This window comes from Portunus trituberculatus, chromosome 15, assembly GCF_017591435.1.
Source record: "Portunus trituberculatus isolate SZX2019 chromosome 15, ASM1759143v1, whole genome shotgun sequence".
NCBI classification, from domain to species: Eukaryota; Metazoa; Arthropoda; class Malacostraca; order Decapoda; family Portunidae; genus Portunus; species Portunus trituberculatus.
This window is the reverse complement of record NC_059269.1, coordinates 11,033,562-11,055,318: the sequence shown is the minus strand read 5'-3', so window position 1 is coordinate 11,055,318 and position 21,757 is coordinate 11,033,562. Positions and strand designations below refer to the sequence as shown.

General features: G+C 38.6%; 2 protein-coding genes and 1 long non-coding RNA gene across 14 annotated transcripts in view; all 3 read right to left on the bottom strand.

Moving 5' to 3' along the window:
* Window positions 1-997: 997 nt before the first annotated feature.
* LOC123504143 lies at window positions 998-6,360 on the bottom strand. Its single transcript, XR_006674721.1, has 3 exons — window positions 6,270-6,360; window positions 3,336-3,466; window positions 998-3,142 (listed from the first exon to the last, which is right to left on the bottom strand). It is a non-coding gene; the product is annotated as an uncharacterized LOC123504143 (long non-coding RNA).
* An 823-nt stretch (window positions 6,361-7,183) lies between these two features.
* On the bottom strand, window positions 7,184-12,245 carry LOC123504303 (potassium channel subfamily K member 15-like). Its single transcript, XM_045254722.1, has 8 exons — window positions 12,058-12,245; window positions 11,825-11,897; window positions 11,370-11,479; window positions 10,729-11,005; window positions 10,425-10,581; window positions 9,975-10,144; window positions 8,049-8,251; window positions 7,184-7,511 (listed from the first exon to the last, which is right to left on the bottom strand). The coding sequence occupies exons 2-8, from the start codon at window positions 11,853-11,855 to the stop codon at window positions 7,326-7,328; spliced, it is 1,134 nt and encodes a 377-aa protein (XP_045110657.1). The 5' UTR covers window positions 11,856-11,897; window positions 12,058-12,245; the 3' UTR covers window positions 7,184-7,325.
* Window positions 12,246-18,334: 6,089 nt separating this feature from the next.
* LOC123504073 (sodium channel protein 60E-like) overlaps window positions 18,335-21,757 on the bottom strand; it is a 503,673-nt gene continuing 500,250 nt past the window's right edge. For 11 of the 12 annotated variants that reach the window (XM_045254356.1, XM_045254344.1, XM_045254346.1 and 8 more), the window contains 2 exons: window positions 20,658-20,829; window positions 18,335-20,420 (listed from right to left, as the gene is read on the bottom strand). In XM_045254356.1, coding sequence (XP_045110291.1) covers window positions 20,175-20,420; window positions 20,658-20,829 — 418 coding nt within the window. In that variant the 3' untranslated portion in view covers window positions 18,335-20,174. Of the gene's footprint in view, window positions 20,421-20,657; window positions 20,830-21,757 lie in introns of those variants that run through there. The other variant, XM_045254355.1, reaches the window with a different exon arrangement.

Sequence of the window (21,757 nt, the reverse complement as noted above, 5' to 3'; positions counted from 1 at the left end):
CTCTTGTAATGTCATTATTCCTTCCATCTAATGTCAATGTACCCACAAGTGTAATGGTGTTATTCCTTTTGTTGTGACTTGCCCACATAACTGATGTTGGTACTTAATAAATCAATGAAGAAAATTGATAGGGATTCTATTTCGGTGATTCCTTTTTACCTTCTAAGAACTTGTTCTGGAGATTATAAACCTAGCCTAATATGATGAAACCTTTTAACCTCATATCGTCAGGTTATACAATAAACCCATACTGTCAGGCTATATACCCTATCATCCCTACCTACAAATAGTCCCAGCATTTCAAAAATTTTAATCTAAAAAAATTACGAACAAAACAAATAGAAGAATGACCTCAGGATGTGCTTGCTACCAAAAAAAAAAAAAAAAAAAAAAAAAATCAAAATGCCTGTGAAAACTGAGAACCGAGAAACTGCCCCGAAGAATGAAAAACTGGAAAATCCCTGAAATTGTTAAAAATGCTGGGAAATCCGCGTTAAATTGCTAAAAATGCTGAAAAAACCATGAAAACTCGCCCCAAATTTACCAGAAATGGCGAAAACCATGAAAAATCGCTCCAAATTGGCCCCAAAAAACGAAAAATCGCCCCAAAAAAAGAAAAATCGCCCCAAATTGGCCCCAAAAAACTGTGCTAAGTCATAAATACTCCGAAGAGTCTCCGGAGAAAGTGCAGATGCATATTTGGGTAAAAAATACAATAAACAGTCTCCCTTCCGTTTTTATTGAAACAATACAACAAAATCTGAAAGTCCCTGAAAACTCTACCAAAATTTTCAACTTAAACTCAAAACCAGTAAAAATAATATTCTAAAACTCTACCAAAATTTTCAACTTAAACTTTACAAACAAAGCCAGTAAAAATTATTACAAACAAAACCAGTAAAAATAATAATAATCTAAAACTCTACCAAAATTTTCAACTTAAAAATTAAATTTTCAAAAACTCAAAACCAGTAATAATAATATTCTAAAACTCTACCAAAATTTTCAACTTAAAAATTACAATATTCGTTTCTATAATTTTTGCTTACATTTTTACAATGGAATAGCATAATTTGTAAAATTTTTACATTTCCAACTTAGAATAACTTATGCAAAAATTACAATACTCTTTTCTATAATTTTTGACTTACATTTTTACAATGGAATAGCATGATTTGTACAATTTTTACATTTCCAACTTAGAATAACATATGCAATTTTTTCAAGTATTATATTACTCTGGGAATATTTTCAACTAACAAAATTATCTCCCTGAATATTAGAGAAACACAATGAAGAGAAAGTTGCAATTGGTACCATGAGGCCTGCACATTCCCAGATTCTAGGTTGTTACACCCAAGATGAGCTTGGTGGTGATATGAGCCCTAATAAAGGTACCACTATAGATAAAATTGCCTGCGCCACTAATGGGAGGAAGCTGAACAGTGCTTCTACACACTCATCCAGTGAACCTACAGGCTCTATAGGCCTAAACGTAAAAAGAAAAAAAAAATACATGTCTGCCTCATTCCACCTACATTACTATGACACCTGCACATACATGGCAGCAGTCCCTGTATGAACAGGTCTACCTTATTCCACCTATCATTGCCATCCATACAACTGTCTAATATAATATAAAAAAGTGAATATAAGAACAGAAGAGTAGCATTTTGAGAGCATTTTCATTGCACATGTCTTTAAGAACATAAGAGTAGTATTTTTAAATGCACACGTCTTGTTAGTAATTAAAATTTCTAAAAGTATTTTGAGATCATTTTCATTGCAAAAGTCTAGGAGCAACTATCAACTCCGTAAAATGGCATTGCCCTCAAAACATGTTGTCCCTTGCAACACTATATTGTCACCATGAATATAAAAAAACACACACCATCATTCTGGGACCACATTCTACACAGTTAGCCTCAGGTCTCACTGAATGCCTGACCATCACTCCACTATTGGTCTTTAGGCTCAATATTTGTCAACTTTATGTATGTATACAAAGAAACAGCTCCTTGACATAATTTAAATGATTCTGACATCATATTACAACTTTGAGAATAGTTAGACTGTGTATCCAAATAAAAGAAACATGACAAACAGAAGATTACGCGCGATACATGCAGGCCACGCGGGGCAAGGTTTGGTTGAGTTTTGGGAAAACTGATCATACCACTCTCGGCAGTTATCTATAATGGTAAGTAACTGCATCAAAGAAGGACATTATCTAGTCATCACTACGGATATTTATCAATAATTAATAATAAAAACTGTCGGGGATCATGCTATGGTACAAACAGCCAAGTTCTCACCATGTTAACAAAAGTTTTAAGATGGCGGTTGGCAGCGATACAACAGGCTGAGCCCTGTCTTGGCACTTATGAAGTCACACAAGGTTAGAGCCTGTCATAGAGGGGCTTGTGTCTAAAATGCACCAATTTGTCTTGCTACGATCATTTCATTAGGTATGACGGTTTGTAGAATATGGTCCCTGAAACCTTACACAGAACAGTAGCAACAAAGCTCTAGAAAATTGAGAAACTTACTGTTTAATCAGTCTAAATATTCTCACTCAAAAATGTATATAAACCTAATTACAAACAACTTTTTTTTTTTCCCTAAATGAAAGACATTGACATCAAGGAATGGCTGGCACACTTGCCCACAAAGCTGCCCCCCCCCCACACACACACCTTGCAGTGTTGACTAAAATTCCATCTGCAGGAAGTGCAATGGACTGTCTATACAATCTGGACTGTTAAAACTTACTACTAGATCATGCTAATGAACAAAGACTTTTAAACAAATCTTCATAATGCAAAATCTCTTATAAGTAACTTTTTATACATTACAAAATTCATAAACCGTTACTCCTTATAGTTAAATATATGCTTACATGTAATGAAGTGATTTGATGCACGAAGGTCAACACAATGTCAAGTCATGAAATCTATGAATATGAATGATGACATATAATCCTTCAGTTAAAACTGTGTGCACTATTTTCCACAGAAAAGAAAGCATGAACCAATGATGCTGTGAATGTTGAAGTATCCTCCATCCTTGCCCCTCTCTGTCTTGCCCTTTGCACACACGTTTATGAAAGAAGTGTGCAGTGTGCTGCTGGACCTCCAAAAGCCTGCAACAAAAAGAAAGGAGTCAGCAAAATTTCATTTACCTTCTTGTTATCTTATCAATCTGAAATTGTCAAAACTGCTCATTTGTAATCACCTTTGTGGTACAGAAAGGTATATAAAAAACCGAGACAAGCAAAGCTACACTATTTGCAACAATGTCAAAATAACTACAACTTGACAACTTGCTTGCCTTACCTGGAGCGCAGCAAAGTGTGTGCGGCACTCCCTTCTTGACACTCTGGAGAACCTTCATCTGTTCAGTAAAGTGCTGGGCAGGGATGCAAAGAGGCGCTTCCCTTGACACCACGCCACCGGTGCAGCACGTCCTGTCGGGGAAAAGCAAACTCTCACTCCACTCACCAACACCCAGGGAACATGTGCAACTCAGCTATTCATTCCTCCTTACACATACAAACAACAAACACCATCACTCACAAACACACAAACTGCACTCACCAACACCTAACAAATAAATACAAGTCAGCCCCTCATCTCTCCTTCCTCCTCTGACAGAGATGCCTTCACAAACACAAAAAAAATCAATAACACAGATTGATCACATTCATCTCTGACAAACAAAGCTCAGAGAAAACTGAGAATCTGTACATCTTACAATTCAATCATTTCATCTCTCTCTCTCTCTCTCTCTCTCTCTCTGTGTGTGTGTGTGTGTGTGTGTGTGTGTGTGTGTGTGTGTTTGTTTGTTTGTTTGATCTGCTGCAGTCTCTAACGAGACAGCCAGACGTTACCCTACGGAACAAGCTCAGAGCTCATTATTTCCGATCTTCGGATAGGCCTGAGACCAGGCACACACCACACACCGGGACAACAAGGTCACAACTCCTCGATTTACATCCCGTACCTACTCACTGCTAGGTGAACAGGGACTACACGTGAAATGAGACACACCCAAATATCTCCACCCGGCCAGGGAATCGAACCCCGGTCCTCTGGCTTGTGTGTGTGTGTGTGTGTGTGTGTGTGTGTGTGTGTGTGACAGTACGGCAGTATAGGAGGAGGTATTGCACACACACACACACACACACACACACACACACACACACACGGTTGGATTAACAGGTACTTGTGAATTAATGAACAAACAAACAAACAAATAAATAATTAAATAAGAAGGATACAATATCAAGTTCACATTTCAAGACCTAATCACCTCACCAGTATTGCCAACACCACCAGTTACCCCTTCTCACTCCCTCCCATATTTGACACACCGTCTGTCTGTCTGTCTGTCTGTCTGTCTGTCTGTCTGTCTCTCTCTCTCTCTCTCTCTCTCTCTCTCTCTCTCTCTCTCTGATGTCACCACAAGGATGAGTTCACTGACGCACCTTTAAAAGTCACCTAAAGCTAAGGTACCTTGTGTGATTGTGTTTGCATACTGTCCGAAAATGTTAGATAAAGGAAACTTTTTCAACGAAAAAAAAAAAAAAAAAGATACCGATGTTATGTTCTCATAGCGAACCGAAAAGTAACGGTACATTTCAGAATACCGGTAATATCGATACCGACTCTGTCGATACCGCAAGTCAAACTACTGAATGCCGAGAATTTACAAGGTCCCTAACCATCCTGTGCCGCACGTTGGCGGTGACGCTCCACCACGTAACGTTTCAAGCCGGGACGCGGACCTGCTCATTTCAAGGAATCGAATCAAGAGTGAACGCGGCTCTGTCTGAGCTGCTGTATCACCGAGTCATTCTGGAAACTGACTGGATCGAATTCGCATGTAATCTACTTGGCCGCAGGCAGAATCGTAATAGTGTCTGGACCTACAGCCCTCCCGCCTTCCCTCAGGCCACGGAGAGCATTCTGGCGGCGGCCATGGCAAGACTGGCGCTACCTTCATACGCAGCGTACGCAACCGTAACTCAATATCAGATACTCGCATTGCTTTCGATAGTAACAAAATAACATTGTTCTCCCTCTCTCGTGGACAATAACGCTGCTACTTGCTCTCCTAACCAGATTCCGGTATTATCGTTCAATGAAGCTAGCGATGGGGGTAAAAAATACGCACAATGTCATATTGCATGTGCCGTGTGGAATATTCATTAAGAGTGATGTAGTTCGCGGGGAGATGGACACGGCAGGGAGCAGTGGGATATCTATCAGTGCCGGCCTTGGTCCTGGTAGAATTCCAGAGCGTATATGAATAATTCACACCAATTAGCATAGTTCCTCACGGGCTGTCCTCTGTGGCGAGATTATGACAGACATACTGACAGACTGCTGCTATCCTGCGTCTTTAATGAAAGGCGACCGCTGCAGTGAACGCGCCAACCATAAAGAGTGGTGGGGACTGACTGACTGACCGACTGACTGATTCATGTTAAGGTCTAGGGCTCTAGGCAGAAAGATGCATGAAAGGTTAGAGGTGGCAGAAGTGTGTGTGTGTGTGTGTGTGTGTGTGTGTGTGTGTGCAATACCTCTTCCTATACTGTCGTACTGTCACACACATACACACACACAGAGAGAGAGAGAGAGAGAGAGAGAGAGAGAGAGAGAGAGAGAGAGAGAGAGAGAGAGAGAGAGAGAGAGAGAGAGAGAGAGAGAGAGAGAGAGAGAGAGAGAGAGAGAACTGAAGCTAAATATTACAAGGGCTAAAATGATGGTAAATATTACAACTCCTCCTCTCTTGATTTGAACCTATAGATAATTTCCAGGGCGTTGCACAAGTTATACTGCCAAACAATGTACCGTAAAATGGATTGTCCCGGGAGACTAATAAAATTACTAAGGTTTACCATAAAAAATAGTAATTTCTGTAAGCCACCCACGAAATAATAAAATGATTCTTTGAAAGGTAAACTGATATAATCTACAAAGATCTCGTCCATTTCCTTTACTGTTCTTCTCGTGTGATAATAAAATACAGCATTTCCGTCACTCTACATCAGCAGCTATTCTAAAAAAAATAACTCCGATCTAATTCAGTAAGTCATATTTATAAGGAGGGAGGCAAGGGAGGACCTGCAGACTCGTAAAAACAGCGTTACCAAACCGTATAGCTTCAACTAGTATTTTGAAAGTCGTATTAGTGCGGTGCGGAAGTGTTTCAGAGTCACCGTACCTTCCTTGTCATTCGATCAAGTGTGCCTCATGTTCTCTTACCTTGTGTCAGGATGAGGTAACCTAGGGGTCAACTGGAGTCACACTCTCCGTCTCCGTCACTGGTACAAACACTACTGAGCGATGCCCCGCCCAGACATCGAAACAATTGGCACCGCCCAATGAAACAACTCCCAAAGCTTTGCCAACAATGTCACTATGGAAGGATGCATTGAGACACAATGATAACTTCTTATTGGTGTATTTTGTTGATCTTATTCTACTTTTCACATCTAAGATACAGGTGATGCTGCTAACTCAGACTTTACTAGCAGGCAACACAGGGTGACGGGCGTGTTCGAAGCCAGCAAACGTGTGTATCAGAACTAGAAAGACAATAGTTCCTGTGTTTCTGTTGCCTGAAACACCAAAGACAGTGCATCATAAAACTTATTAAGTTGCTACTCTATTCAATATGCCACAAAAAGCGTGTCACCCTTCACAAACTGTCAATACACTTGCGCAATGCTGGACACGGCGAGCTCAGGGAATTTATCTTCAACTTAGGAACCCCTAAGAAATTGTGGCAACACTGTAAAGGTTGAGAGGCACAGAGAAAGACACAAGGAACACAAACAATAAGAGAGACATACATGGCACCAACCCTCCACCCTGAGAAAGGGCAGAAGAGGAAAAGGATGGATGACGATGCGATAGGAGGATGCAAGAGCCAGACTCACAGGAGGAGAGTCTCACATAACGCCAACTCCTCACTCTAGGAAGGTCAGTATTCAGAAACCCTTTGCTCTCTCACCACGATTATTTTTCAAGGGGCTATAGAGCTGATTAGCGCGGTTATCAAGAGTGTTTCACCAGTTAATAATGTAGAAATCTAGTCAATCCGCCTCTAGAACCGTAAAAATACCTTAAAAAAACTTGTGTAAATTTAGAGCCGTGTTATCAAGAGTGTTTCTCCAGTTAATAATGTAGAAATCTTGTCACTCTACCTCTAGAACACTAAAAAGCACCTTAAAAACCAGTGTAAATTTAAATAAATCTTCTTGAAATAGTGTAGGTGAAGCACAGAAGTGTTTGAGAATACGGATCAAAGTACGATAATCACACATTACTCTCGTACATGACCAGCTTGAGACGCCGTTTGGTGAGCGTGGTGAGCAGCAGCGCCTTCCACGGGTCTGCCTGGGCTGGGGGTGGGGTGCCTGACGCTGATCCCCGCCGCTGCACCTCCGCCAGAGTCACGTTAAGGTCCCGAAGCTCCCTCACCAACTCCGGGTCCATCTCAACCTGTAACAAACCTCCACCTGTGAAAAACCGCCTCTCAGCCTCACACACACACACACGACTCTAGATTACGTATCCTAAAACACTGTTGCGTCATATCTCTGGTCCTTATTCAGAAATGCTTTGCTTTCTTATCACGACTATTTTCCAAGGCCACAATGATTAGAGGGTTTTCAAAAGTGTTTCTCCAGTTAATAACGTAGCAATCTTGTCACTCTGTCTCTAGAACGGTAAAAACATCTTAAAACTCAAGTAAATTTAAATAAAGCCTTTTGAAATAGTGGAGGTGAAGCACAGAAGTGTTTGAGAATACGGGCTAAAGTCTATCTTCACTTCATGTCAAAGGCTCCACTTAGTGACGGGTTTATACAGCTTTTTTTTTTTTTTTTTTTGGTAATGACAAAAATTTCTATATTAGCAAATAAAATACTGAGAACCAGATTAAGGAATTGTGTGGCCTTGGAAAACAGTCCCAGAGAGAGAGAGAGAGAGAGAGAGAGAGAGAGAGAGAGAGAGAGAGAGAGAAAGCCACAGATTCACCTCGCCAGCGCCGCCCTCAGCCAGCTTACGCATGGCCGAGGCGAGGGGACCAGAGAGGGCGTGCAGGCGTGCCGTGAGCTGCTTCATCTCAGCCCAGGAGGAAGCGTACTGGCGCTGCACCAACTCGATCACGGTGGTGGTGAGCACCAGGCCCACCAGGATGTATACTAAGCAGCAGATGATGAACGCCGTCTCTGTCGATTCTGTGAGGGAAAAAAAAAAAAAAAAAAAAAAAAAATCAACGCTCATGGAAATAAATGAGACTTTTCAAAGCTGTCGGAAATAGGGCTGTCTCAATTATTTTGGGAATAAAAAATGTTATTTCACAACGTTATTACTATACATTTCAGCCGTGGACAAACGGTGTTTTTTGCAGATATCTCCTAAACGAATCGTTGGATGAGTATGATATTTCAACACACTACCTTGAACATCCGTTCGTAATTAATGGTTAACATACTACACAGTGCTACATGTGTTATGTGAGGAGTTTACTCGTGAAAAATAACACAAAGCCGACGAGTCATGTTGACGCATTCGAATGAAAGTGTGGTCCCCCACACACCCACCCAAACCATTCCTAACCACTACTACGTCTCCCCGTCTCGGAAGTTCTCGCCCTCTTTATCCCTCCTCTCCTCTCCCTAGCTCCTCGCCTCCCTCACTCCTGTGTCCCTCCCTACGTCTCCCACCACTGTATTTATACATTATAATGTTCTGTAAGTGTGTATGTATAGATATGATTATTAACGAGTATGGTACAATTTCATGAAGGCAAGAAGTGGTTCACGTTGATAATTACTGTACAACAGCACGTTTACGTGTAGTATATAGAAGAGCCATGTTTGCAGTCGTTATGGTCAACCATGTGAACATGATGTGCTGGAATTACCTGTGACCTGGACCTTCTACTGTTAGGAAAAGTTGATACTCTTATTGCGTACTGTCTACCTATTGATCATAAAAAGTGGTCCAGTTTATATATATTATTATTTTGTTGTTAGATACGTTGCTTATTATCCAGCTATACGGCCATTAACAGCGGAATTAGCTATTGCTTTCACGGTCGTTTGACCCACTCTGGTTTTCATGTCCACATATACCAGCAATTGTATTAAATAATATTATTAATGGATATGTATGTACATACTGACGTATGTAACTATTATACCTATACGTATGTAATTACAATAGGGAAAAAAATCAAAGGTGGAAGGCTGATGGTGTGAATAGAGGGTGAAGAGGAAGCGGGAAGAGGGTCATGCGATACTGGGGTAGAGAAGGAGTGGTCTGGGGGTTCTTCAGGGTGGTGGTGGTGGTGGAGGGGTTAGACGAGTACCCCACACTCGTCCGATTCTGTATAACACCTTTGATATGATGACTGGATTAGGCGTAATATCACTCAGTAAACTCCTCACATAACACATATAGCACTGTGGTATGTTAACCATAAATTACGAACGGATGTTCAAGGTAGTGTGTTGAAATATCATACTCATCCAACGATTCGTTTAGGAGATATCTGCAAAAAACACCGTTTGTCCACCGCTGAAATGTATAGTAGGTGTATTTTTATGGTTCTATAGGCATAATGAAGAGAAGAAACACTTTTGAGAACTCGGCTAATCATCTCTGTGGTCTTGGAAAATAGTCGTAGTTAGATGTCCACCGCTTCTCTGTACACTCAGCACTTAGTATGACAAGTATTCGGAATCGCTTTGCTGTCTGCTGATGATTAGCCAGGTTCAAAAGAGTTTTGCTCGTGTTAATAATGTAGAAATTTTTCTAATCTGTCACTAGAATAGTAAAAACAACATTTAAAACACGTATATAACTTCAATTAGACTAATGGCTTTGGAAAAAAGTAAAGTACTTCAGAGTACGGTTCTTTACATTTACGTAGAGCGTCTTTCCACTCTCTCTTACCAGGCACGATGTCCCCGAAGCCAATCGTGGTGGTAGTGATGAAGCAGAAGTAAAAGGCCTCCATGAAGGTGCGGGAGTCCAGCCACATAAAGAGCAGGCCGCCCAGGGCAAGGAAGGACACCAGCAGGCTCAGAGTTGCTAGTATCGTCACGGCTGTCTTCATGCGACCCCTGTGGAAAAGGCACATTAAAAGACTCGCATTCCAAAACGTTTCTCTCTTCACCACAATTCTTTTCCAGGTCCACAGACGATTAACCGGATGCTTATGGACCTCTCGCTAGAAATCTCGTTAATCTGCCACTACTCCGCAACCGCGAATGAAATAAAGAAATAAGCATAACAACAGCAACAATAACAACACTCAAATATACTCAATGCACTTAAAGATATTAAAGGTATGCTGCTGCTACTGTAACTCAAGGAGTGTTCAAGGAAAATACAGAGACTCACTTGGGCAGGAGTCTTTCGATGGAGGCAACGGGTAGGAGGGAGACAAGGGGGCGGCCCAAACTGGCGAGAACTGTCAGGGTGAGAGGGATCCCCACCAGAGCGAACACGATGCAGAACACCCTACCCCAGGCTGTCTCAGGGGCGATGTTGCCATAACCTGGAGGAGGAGAAAAAGAAGTAACAAATAAGTGAAAGAAAGAAGTTAGTTATACATAGAAGGTGTAGAAGCATCTCAGCTACCGTAACGAAACCAAACCTAACTTAACGTCACCTCACCCAAGGTAAAGCGAACCTACCCACTCACCGATCGTAGTCAGAACGGTGGCGCTGAAGAAAACAGCTTGAGGGAAATTCCAGCGGGGGTTTGCGTCCGTGGTAAGTGACGCTCCGCCCATCTGAGCATCCTCCGCTGCCTCCTCGTACTTCCTCAGCAACCCAGATATCCTCTCTCTTTCCCCGTTCCCCAGCACCGCATCCATGCCCTCCACGCTATCCAGGAAGCCGTGCCGCGCCTCAGACAGTCTCAATTTGGCCTCATCTAGTCTGGATTTCTCCGCCGAGGATTCCAGCACTTGGAAAATCTGAAGCGAGGTTACAAAGACATTACAGCAACTCGTTACCACTTGCAAGACTTCTTCGTCAGGGCTCACACGGCTTGGATAGGGCAATGCAGGCACTGCAGCACACTCAAGTCTTCATTAGGTTGTCTGGTTGCAGTTTGCGTTAAATTTTTTCCTTATCATACAGTTTAGGGTGATCCTTTTGACCTCTTCCTAAGGACCGACACTTTTATTTCGTTCGGGGTGGATGCTAAAGTGGAATGATATAGGACAGAAGGGAGACCCTTGGAAGTGGAGATAAGAGAAAGGCAGATGTCAAAGATGTGATTTACGTGCAGCTTGTTATATCCTGTCCCTTACTTGCCTGGCCGAAGCAGCCCCTCACCTTACTCCCCAGCAGAGTGTACACCACGAGGAGCGCCAGCAGGGACACGTGACTCCTGACCGTGTTCACCCACTCGCTCGTCACCAAGCGTCGCCACCGTCCCACCACGCCTGCCCGACACACGCAGGATACACTGAGCTGCTACAGTATACTACATGTCGACCGTATATATCCATTATAGCTACACATATGAACTTCAAAACATTTCGTCGCCTCTCTTATATTTACAAGATTGTCGCAGTGTTATCTATGATTTCAGGGGAGATTTCATAAAGGGTGGTGGTGAAAGGGAGGGAGGTGAGGGGAGTAGCAGAAAAAGTGCCATACCGGGCATCACCGATATAGCAACACCACACACAAACACACACGCACGCACATGCTCACTGTGCCATAAACACCATCCCGGATCCTGTCTATATCCACTGCAAATAGTGACGTAAAGCTTTATTACAAACCTGCTTCATTTTTATCCTGGCTTTCGTCCATCTTCCTTCTGTCCTTTCTTCCCTTCTCTCTTCTAATACACTTCTGTAAACAGTTATCCAGCTTGGTTAATCAACATTCACCATCACCACTATTTTCGCTATCACCACCATCACTTTCCTATCCTCACCATCATATCACTCACTACAATCACTATCTACTTTTACAATGGTTGCTTTCCCTCAGAACCATACATCAATCCCACCTTTCCACCTTCTCTTCTCTTCCCAGCCGCTGGCACAGACCAAAATACTTTTTACACAAATCTGAGCCCTATATCGCAAGGTGACATGCGCGCGCAAGTATGGTGGCCCGCAATGAGAGAGAGAGAGCGAACGAGAGAGTGTGAATGTGGTGTTTACAAAAGTGACGAAGGGAGACGCGGCGTGTTTATACAAGACGGAAGGAGCCCAGAGAGTTGTAGGGCGTAGGGTCCTTAGTATCATTCATCACCACCACAGTATCCCGCCATACTTTTTCCACTAATCTTAACCTATCTCTGTAATCATGGAAACCCGCCTGAACACTCCAGTAGCATTCTCTGTCAGTATGTTGGTAATGTGAAAGTGTTGCCTTTGGATGGGCAAATGAAAAGATGTGTTGGGTGGCTTATGAAACTTTATCAACTTATAGTGGATGAGCAGATAGACAAGGGTGGCTAAATCAGTCTTATCAGTGTTCACCGTTAAGGCAGTACACACGGGCTTGTACTATTACTTGCACTGGCAAGGGCAAATGAGATAATCAATCGTGTTAATAGTGTTTCTCCTATTAGTAGTGGGGAGCTTTTGTTAATTTGTCACTAGAATAATTAAAACAGACTTACGGCCCGTGTAACTTGAATTAGTCTTCATGTAGCGGAGATACGTCAAAGAAGCGTTTCAAAGTAAGGTTCAGCGAGCAATTCCATGGAGGCTTGGAGACCGCAAACTACTGATAAAATGACCTTATGCTAAAATTAGAATTGAGAGCACACGTAATATGGAATCATCACAGACAGAGACGGCAGATTCATTTGTACAAACCTCTCCCTGAATAGTTTTACTTTGTTCTGTACATACATTGTTTATTTACCAAATGAAGTAAGAAGCGTCACCTCCCCCTCCCCTACCCCCAGCCACCACCAATACTACGGGTGAACTTCCTTACTTGCAGTGATGTCACCCATGTAATCTGGTTTTTCTCTGCTATTGTATGTAGTAATTTTACACAGCCAGGAAGTTATAATATGCAGCACACATCATAACTTTTATTGTGATTCTTTTCTTTATAACAATATTACTTTACAAACAGTTGTTATATGCTACCTAGACATGAGAGCACTATATGGAAGGTTAAAGAGGTGACAAGTTCACGTCACCAGTAAAAAGGCAAGGAGGAGGCTGGTGAAGTGAAGAGCATGATAATTAAGTGGTCTGATGTGTGAAGTTTAAGGCAGAGTGGTGGTTTATTCATGAGGATAGGAAATTATACAAGATATCAGTAATTAATCAACATATTTAGACTCCTTAACTATATGCATATGCCTATCAAAGCTGATTACAAGATATAATGAAAACCAATAACACAGCTGCTTCCTTGTTTTTTTTTTTTTTCCTTTTTATATAAATCTATAATGGGCTTTAAACAAAATATTCTTGCATTAAAAATAAATAAATAAAAAAATAAATACAACATGGCCAAGCTACTACTGGCAGTGTGATATATAAATGAGTGAATTGATGAGATTCAAAGATGTATAGAGATATTTTTGTGTTACTGGTCAGGAATACTTCATCACAAAGTTCCAGAAAATTTCACAATATTATGAAACATGAATAATAAAAATGTGTCACTAATTGTAATTGTTTGCTTTTAAATAGTGTGATTTACTTGTATAATTAGACATACTTGAAAAGTGACTGCATGCCTACTCACATAATGCCTACTTATCAAGAGTGGAGCAGCTGTGCAATAATTCATCAGTCTGTAAATCATAAATAATATAAAACTAATTCATAATAAGTAGTAGAACAGCCAAAATTCAGTAAGGATATCAATAAGGATAACAACTATCACTGAGCCTGACACTAATATTATACCACTCTGAAGTTTGATTGAATGGGTCCATGAGATGACAGATCTTAACTGGGAGCAACATTTTTCAAGGAAAAATAAATTTATCATGGAACAAGAACAACCAGGAAATCTCACCATAAACTAGCAAGGTGAGTTAAAGAGAGAAGCCACATAAGAGTGGTTCCTACAGGTTATCACAGAAATATGATTGTGCTAAAAAGCAAAGGGTCACATGTACAGCCCTGTATAACTATTTTCTCATGTTTTTTTTCCATTATATATTTTTCATCAGTGGTGTTGATAAAATTTAATGCATTTCTGAAGTCACCATCAATATTTTCCATCTGACATTGTTTTTAAAACTGCTGCATTACTATCAAGGTATCACATAACACCAACACTGTATTATTCCTTCTACATGTACACTAGGCGATATGTGGCTATCTATCACATGCAAAGGTCAGGTTTTACATATGTATTCTTTAAAATCATGTCTCACAAGTACCAATTCTATGATCTGGAAAATTTATCTTTAATTATATCATAGTTTTATTCACTGCACAAGTAACACAGTTGGTTTAAACAAGTTTGCTAGGAAATTTATGAAAGAAAAGATCAGTTTACCAGAAATTACTGAGTCACCAGAAAAGGATATCACTGTTGGTATTATCGTCACGGCAACTACCATTTGATTGCATGTGTTGTTGCTAAAAGGTGCACAGTAGCTGGTCTAGGGCATTATTGCCAAGAGGTTGTACAAAATGTGGTCCATGATAGGTACCTTACATCCTATAAAATCATGTATCTTTTGTATGAAACTGAATTTGAACATTTTGCCAGTATCTATACATAATAGTTAGACTGATTAATAAATCAAGATGTTGACTTCTGTAATTTTACTACACAACAAGGAGTTTAATATTGAGAAAAATCCAGCACCATGATATACTAAACTGAGACAATGATCTACATAATTATATGATTATAGCTGCCTCAATAGTCCATTGATATCTGGAATACATATTGTTCAGCATATCATGTTCATTCCATGGAAACAAAATATACAATAATTTCTGATCATTAGTGAAAATAAATTATATATATATATATATATATATATATATATATATATATATATATATATATATATATATATATATATATATATATATATATAGAATAAATTAGAAGAATTGTTTATATGCATTGCTATAACTGAAATCCAAATGATCAATTAGACTTTGAACTTACATATGAATCACATACTAGCACCTACCTTCAAACCATGAGACCATTTTTATTGTAAAGTAAGAGTATGAAATGAAAGTTTCAGCTTTTAGCCCCATACATATAGAGTGATAATACCTGGTTTGCAAATATAAGAAGGCAGTAAAAGTGAACATGTTGGAATGGAGCAATCAAACATTGAGCTTCTTTATTTTCTTTCAACACGTCACCTGTAGTAAGGCAGTAAAAAGTACACTTCTCTCGTACAGACAAGCATATTTCATTGCTGTTTTCATCTTCCCCAAGTTTTCTAATGTTCACATAGTGACTTTTGATATGCTGCAGATTTTAATAACCTTTTGTATGCCATTACTTATGTGATGTCTGTATTTAGTCGAATACTGCAAGAATTAGAAACATCAAATCAAAAACATATGCCCATATGCCACTGACTGATAATGTACAAAACTTTAAAAAAATATGCAATTCAAAAAATATAAATCAAGCTGGCTTTGGAGAAAACACTACATACTCTAAACTCTTACTAATATGAGATGAGTATGAATGATGATCATAAGATGATGGTGACCTGAGACTGGAGATGAACTATTATGTACAATGTTTCTACGCTAAATTTAATCTCTGTTGTTACTAATGTAAGTGTTTTGATACAAAACACTAATCCCCATTCTATCACCTTGTCTGCTCCCAAGCAGTAATGGTGATGTTTCCTTTCTGACCACATTACCCTAAAACTTGTTGGATATTGTATAATAAACATGGCCTGGTAGTCACATGGAGCTTATGATTTTACAAGACGTAATTGTAAATCACAGTATTATTAGTACAATATATATATATATATATATATATATATATATATATATATATATATATATATATATATATATATATATATATATATATATATATATGCATACACACACACACACACACACACACACACACACACACACACACACACACACACACACACACACACACACACACACACACACACACACATGGCTAAAACGTGTTAGACTAAAGTCTACAAAATATCTAATCCCTTTGATTTTTAATAACATCATGTCCAAATTATCATAGGAACAATAACACGGTATTGGACATTACAGTATAGGTTAATAACTTGAAACCATACAAGACAAAAAAGACAAAAGAAAAAGGAGTATATATATATATATATATATATATATATATATATATATATATATATATATATATATATATATATATATATATATATTCTGATACGTAGTACTTTGAGATGTTGCTCTAACTCTGAAATGCATCACCCAAGATTATAACAACCTGGCATGCCAACATTATTTACTTAATTTAATGAGATAACATAATCTTATTTGAAGTAGTTCTTATGCATGAATTAAAAATTCTGCTGCAGGTCATTCTCCGTAATTAAATGATCAGTTTTCCATGTGGGATAAGTTTTGACAAAGAGAAAAAGTAAATATTTAAATGATGACTTAATAATAAATGTAACATTATTCATTGCACATATCTGGGGTCTTTAAGAAAATAAGTGAACCTAACATATTTCTAAATGGAGTTTTATATATTTCATGTACAAGTAATATATAAATTCATACATATAACTGAAATATAACTAGTTGAATTATGCACCATGAAAGTAGGTAACATTATTGGTATTTGTAGGGGCAAATAACAAGTAATTATAACAAGAACATTAAAGACGAACTGCCTTGAAAAACCGACAGTCTCCTAACACTGTACAAATTGGCTACACTTTGCCAAGAGTAACAAATTATACTTATTAGACAAAACTGTTAATATATACATCATTATTATACAAGGATATTACATAATATAGAAATAACTCCTAGTTCTGAGGTGGTCTTTCAAAAGCTGGTGCATTTTTGGCACATTTCAACTACAATGTGAAACTGAATGCATACTAACAAAGACCACATGTGTCAAGTTTCATGGCTTGATTGATAAAATCATCTTTCTTCAGATATAAGAAAAACTGTTATAAAACTGACTAAATGTACATGAAACTTGACTCATAACATGGCATGAACAAATTTTTGGCACCCTACAACAAAGCTAACAAACTGACAAATAACTCTATTTGCATATTGTTTCGCGATGGTTCCATGCTCAATGTGCAGGGATAATGAGGCAAATGCCATAAATCCTATAAGTATATGACTGCAGGACCTTGAAAAAGAGTTTTTTTTGTGTTTTTTCTTACTTTATTTAAGTGACAAAGTAATGCATTTTGCCAATGACATGAAATGTGCATTCCTCAGTATTCTTATTGCTAAGTAATATTTTTTCTCTCTTTTTCAAGATCATTTTACTTTAACATTTTTAAAAGCCCACTCAGGTCACAATCTTACTGGAATTCTAGTGTGTAAAAAAAATTAAGTTACATCCAAGATTAATCTGTTCAATATTGTGTAATCTTATAGACCTATGATTTACTAACAAATATTGGTTTATAACTTGTACACATCATCATGTGACTTACTTCATTCCCTAAATGTATAATATATCTTAAATTGTTTGAAAATATTATACCATTTCTTTTAGCTCTTGTGAAACAAATATGAAAAAATCATTAAATGTGTTCTTGTAAATAAAAATACAGCTATTAATATCCACTCCAACTTTATCACATTTTTCTATCATTCCTTATCAAATGGAAAATTGTTACAGCAACTAAAGAATATTATGAGACAAGTCATATAGTTGTGCACTTCAATGACTGGTACTCTTTCATATCAGAGGCAACTACTTATGACTCTTAAAGTTGCCTTCCTAAAAGCTCCTCGTGAAGTAGTATTTTGTTCTGTGTTTTTCTGATGTGTGTGTGTGTGTGTGTGTGTGTGTGTGTGTGTGTGTGTGTGTGTGTGTGTGTGTGTGTGTGTGTGTGTGTGTGTAATTCACCTCGGTTGCCTGCTGGTCACCCAGCCAGTCTTCCCCATTACGGAGCGAGCTCAGAGCTCATAGAATGATCTTTAGGTAGGACTGAGACCACAACACACTCCACACACCAGGAAAGCGAGGTCACAACACCTCGAGTTACATCCTGTACCTATTTACTGCTAGGTGAACAGGGGCCACACATTAAGAGGCTTGCCCATTTGTCTCGCTGCTTTCTGGGACTCGAACCCGGCCCTCTCGATTGTGAGTCGAGCATGCTAACCACTACACTACGCGGTGTGTGTGTGTGTGTGTGTGTGTGTGTGTGTGTGTGTGTGTGTGTGTGTGTGTGTGTGTGCAATTTCGTAGATTATAAATTATTGTTTAGTCTCATTTCAAAATTAAATAAAGGTTCATTTGTTATGTGCAAAACAAGTCAGTTGATTGGGAAACAGAAACAATATCCTATGCTGCAAATCTTAACAACTTAAAATAACAATTAGGGTCACACAGAGTACCCTTAAGGCCTCAAATATCTAACAGTAACTATTATAAAGGCAAAAATTGATTTGCAAGACCACAGAAATGTGAACATTTTAACAAGATGCAATGTATCTACCCTTGGTTCAAATTATATACTTTTCACTGAAAAATAAACTGTAAGAGATAAATTATGAGACATGACAGTTTCAGAGTATGAATAGGATCTTTCTTGAAGTTATAGTAGATTCATAATTATTCCTCAACATTTTATGTGACTTCACTGTTGTAGCAATGGTATTTTGACGTGACAAGCTCCAAGACTTAGAATTTATTTGTATGAGTAATTTCATGTGATTTTTAGGTCATATTCATGCAAAATTCAAGGATTCCCCACATCAAGAAAGCAGCCCGGCCAGGAAAGGAACACTTTGATTTTATGCATTCTTAATTGTTAGTGTGGAGTGGAATGAAATCAATAATCTGTGTAGCACTTATTCATGTGTAATAAGGTGCACATGACAATTGAGAAAATTATTCAAAAGACAGATAAACAAGCAGACTGATGAACACACCAGCTGGAATTTAAGTTACTTCAGTAAAACAATGATTCTGATTTGAGTGGGCCTCTAAGTTTTTCTATAAGAAAATCACTGCATATTAGAGTATATAAAAAAAAAAAAAAAAAAGTCATTGAAAACTCTATAAGACAAAACAAACATCATATAATAACATCTTAGTTCAATGGCATTATCTGTTTGTAAAAATTTGTATCTACAAACAATGAATGGCACATCATAAAATTGCAACTTTGTATTAAAAAATGATCCTCTGTATCTAATCTTCTCAGATCAGTTTGCAAGCCTTGACAGTGGAAGAAGTTAACACCTTAAGCAGATACAGATATTACTGTTTTTTCATGAAATGCCATCTTTACTTATCTTCTTCAGTTCCATTTTGTAATTACCAAAGTACCAAAATTTGATTGACATGACAAATGACACATACACTGTTTATGGGAGTTTTTATGACTTTATTAAAGAAATATTTTTTTGCAGAGTATGTAGTATACTGATAATGTTTGACTCTAAAAATGGTTCACTTTGATATTTTTTTTGTTTATGTCTCAAGAAGTTTAAATAACGTAATATCACTTTTTACTGGCTTATAAAACTAGGTTTCTATAACTAGACATATTCAATAAAATGAGCAATACCAATATATCTGACAAAGGTAATAACCCACTTTCTTACCTACTTTCAACATGTGCCAATATTCAACATGGAATAGGCTTCAGGAACTTATGCAAATACTAAGTTGTAACAATCAGAGCAGCCAAAGTGCTCTTTTCTTCTCCTTGGGGTACTCGTAGCGCAAAAAGCCTCACTGTTAGGCTTATAGGTAAAAACTGGTAAAGGCCAGTCAGGCATTCGTAACCAAGTGATCATGGAATCAAACCTGATTACTATGTATAAGCAAAGACTGTACTGATAGTCATCAGCTTTCAACTAGAAGACTATCAATTATTTTTAGCTGCCAACATCAGTCCTTATACAGGTGGTGGCTTGTATTGAAGGGCACATGTAACACAGAGGCAGGGCATCACGGAGGGCCCAGGGATGGCTTGCGTCAGCTGGCTTCGGTGTTGAGGGCTTCTGTAGACCCTTGAGATGCATGGGGAGAGTCATGACCACCTACTTGGTGGATCTGTACAGACACTAAAGATGGGTTTGAGGCTCCTGAGGTAGCAGAAGTGGCAGAGGCTCGTGAAGCACGACGTGAGATGGGAAAGAAGAAAGAACCACGAGGAGATGTTGAAGTTTCATTTATTGAAGCACGGGAAGCACGGCGTGAGCTAGATCCTCCTCCATCCACCTGTAATGAACATGTGTCACTTAATATTAGGCAAGAGTGACTTCTGTAGTATTCAGTTTCTTTATTTGAGAAACTTGGCAGAACTGTGAACTTAACCACTTAACTACTGAAAACAAGGAGGAGGATTACAAAATTTTAGTGTTTCCATACTAAAAGAAAAGAAGAGAAAAAGTCTCAATAACATTTTTTTCTGATCTCTACTTAACATATAACATTTTTGTGATATTGAATGCACACCTGGAGAACTGTGACGGATCTCCTTCGAGGCACACTCATTGGCATTGGAACAACTTGAAGAAGGTTTGAGACCCTCCTGAAGCCTGACTTGATTGATGACCCACCAGGGGAGGAGGTTTGAGTTTGTGCCTCCTCTAAAAGTAAATTCTTCTTTTCCAACTCTCGCCTGTGCCTGTGGAATAATTGTGAAACATTAGTTGCCTCAAGAAATATCAATATAAAATCAAATGATACAAGTTTGTGTGTGTGTGTGTGTGTGTGTGTGTGTGTGTGTGTGTGTGTGTGTGTGTGTGTGTGTGTGTATTTACCTAGTTGTAGTTTTACAGGGCCTGGGCTTTATGCTCGTGTGTGTGTGTGTGTGTGTGTGTGTGTGTGTGTGTGTGTGTGTGTGTGTGTGTGTGTGTGTGTATTCACCTATTTATAATGTGTGGGAGGGAAGCTATGCTCAATGTTGTCCATCTTTGTTCCTTATGGTGCCTAACATGGCGTTGAATCCAGGCATTTGATCTGCATACACTATTTTCTTATCTACTCCATTCTATATAATCTAATACGCTAAGGGGAAAACTTCATTTTCATATTCCTTCTGTAATCATTTTCTTTTTATCTTCCTTCCATGTCTCTTGTATCTCACATGTCTCACTTTATTAAGTTTTCTCTAATGAGCACCTCTATAGTCTTCAGGATTCTGCAAATTACTATCAAGTCTCCTCTTTCCCTTCTTTGTTCCAGTATTGTCAATTACAGTTCTGATACCCTTTTCTTGTGTGTGTGTGTGTGTGTGTGTGTGTGTGTGTGTGTGTGTGTGTGTGTGTGTGTGTGTGTGTGTGTGTGTGTGTGTATTTACCTAGTTGTGAATACACAACTATGTCTTGTGTGTGTGTGTGTGTGTCTGTGTGTGTATACACAAGTGTCTTCTTATCTTTAAAACATGTTATAATAATGTCTCGAAGCTACAGTATCAAACAAATGGTGCAAACTATATTCATATGTATATTGTCAACTGTAATAATTTAACTAGTGAGGTTGTTTTCCACTAGGTTGCTAAAACTGACAGATTGCTAGTAAAATTTATATACTTTTTAACATTTTTTTCCAGC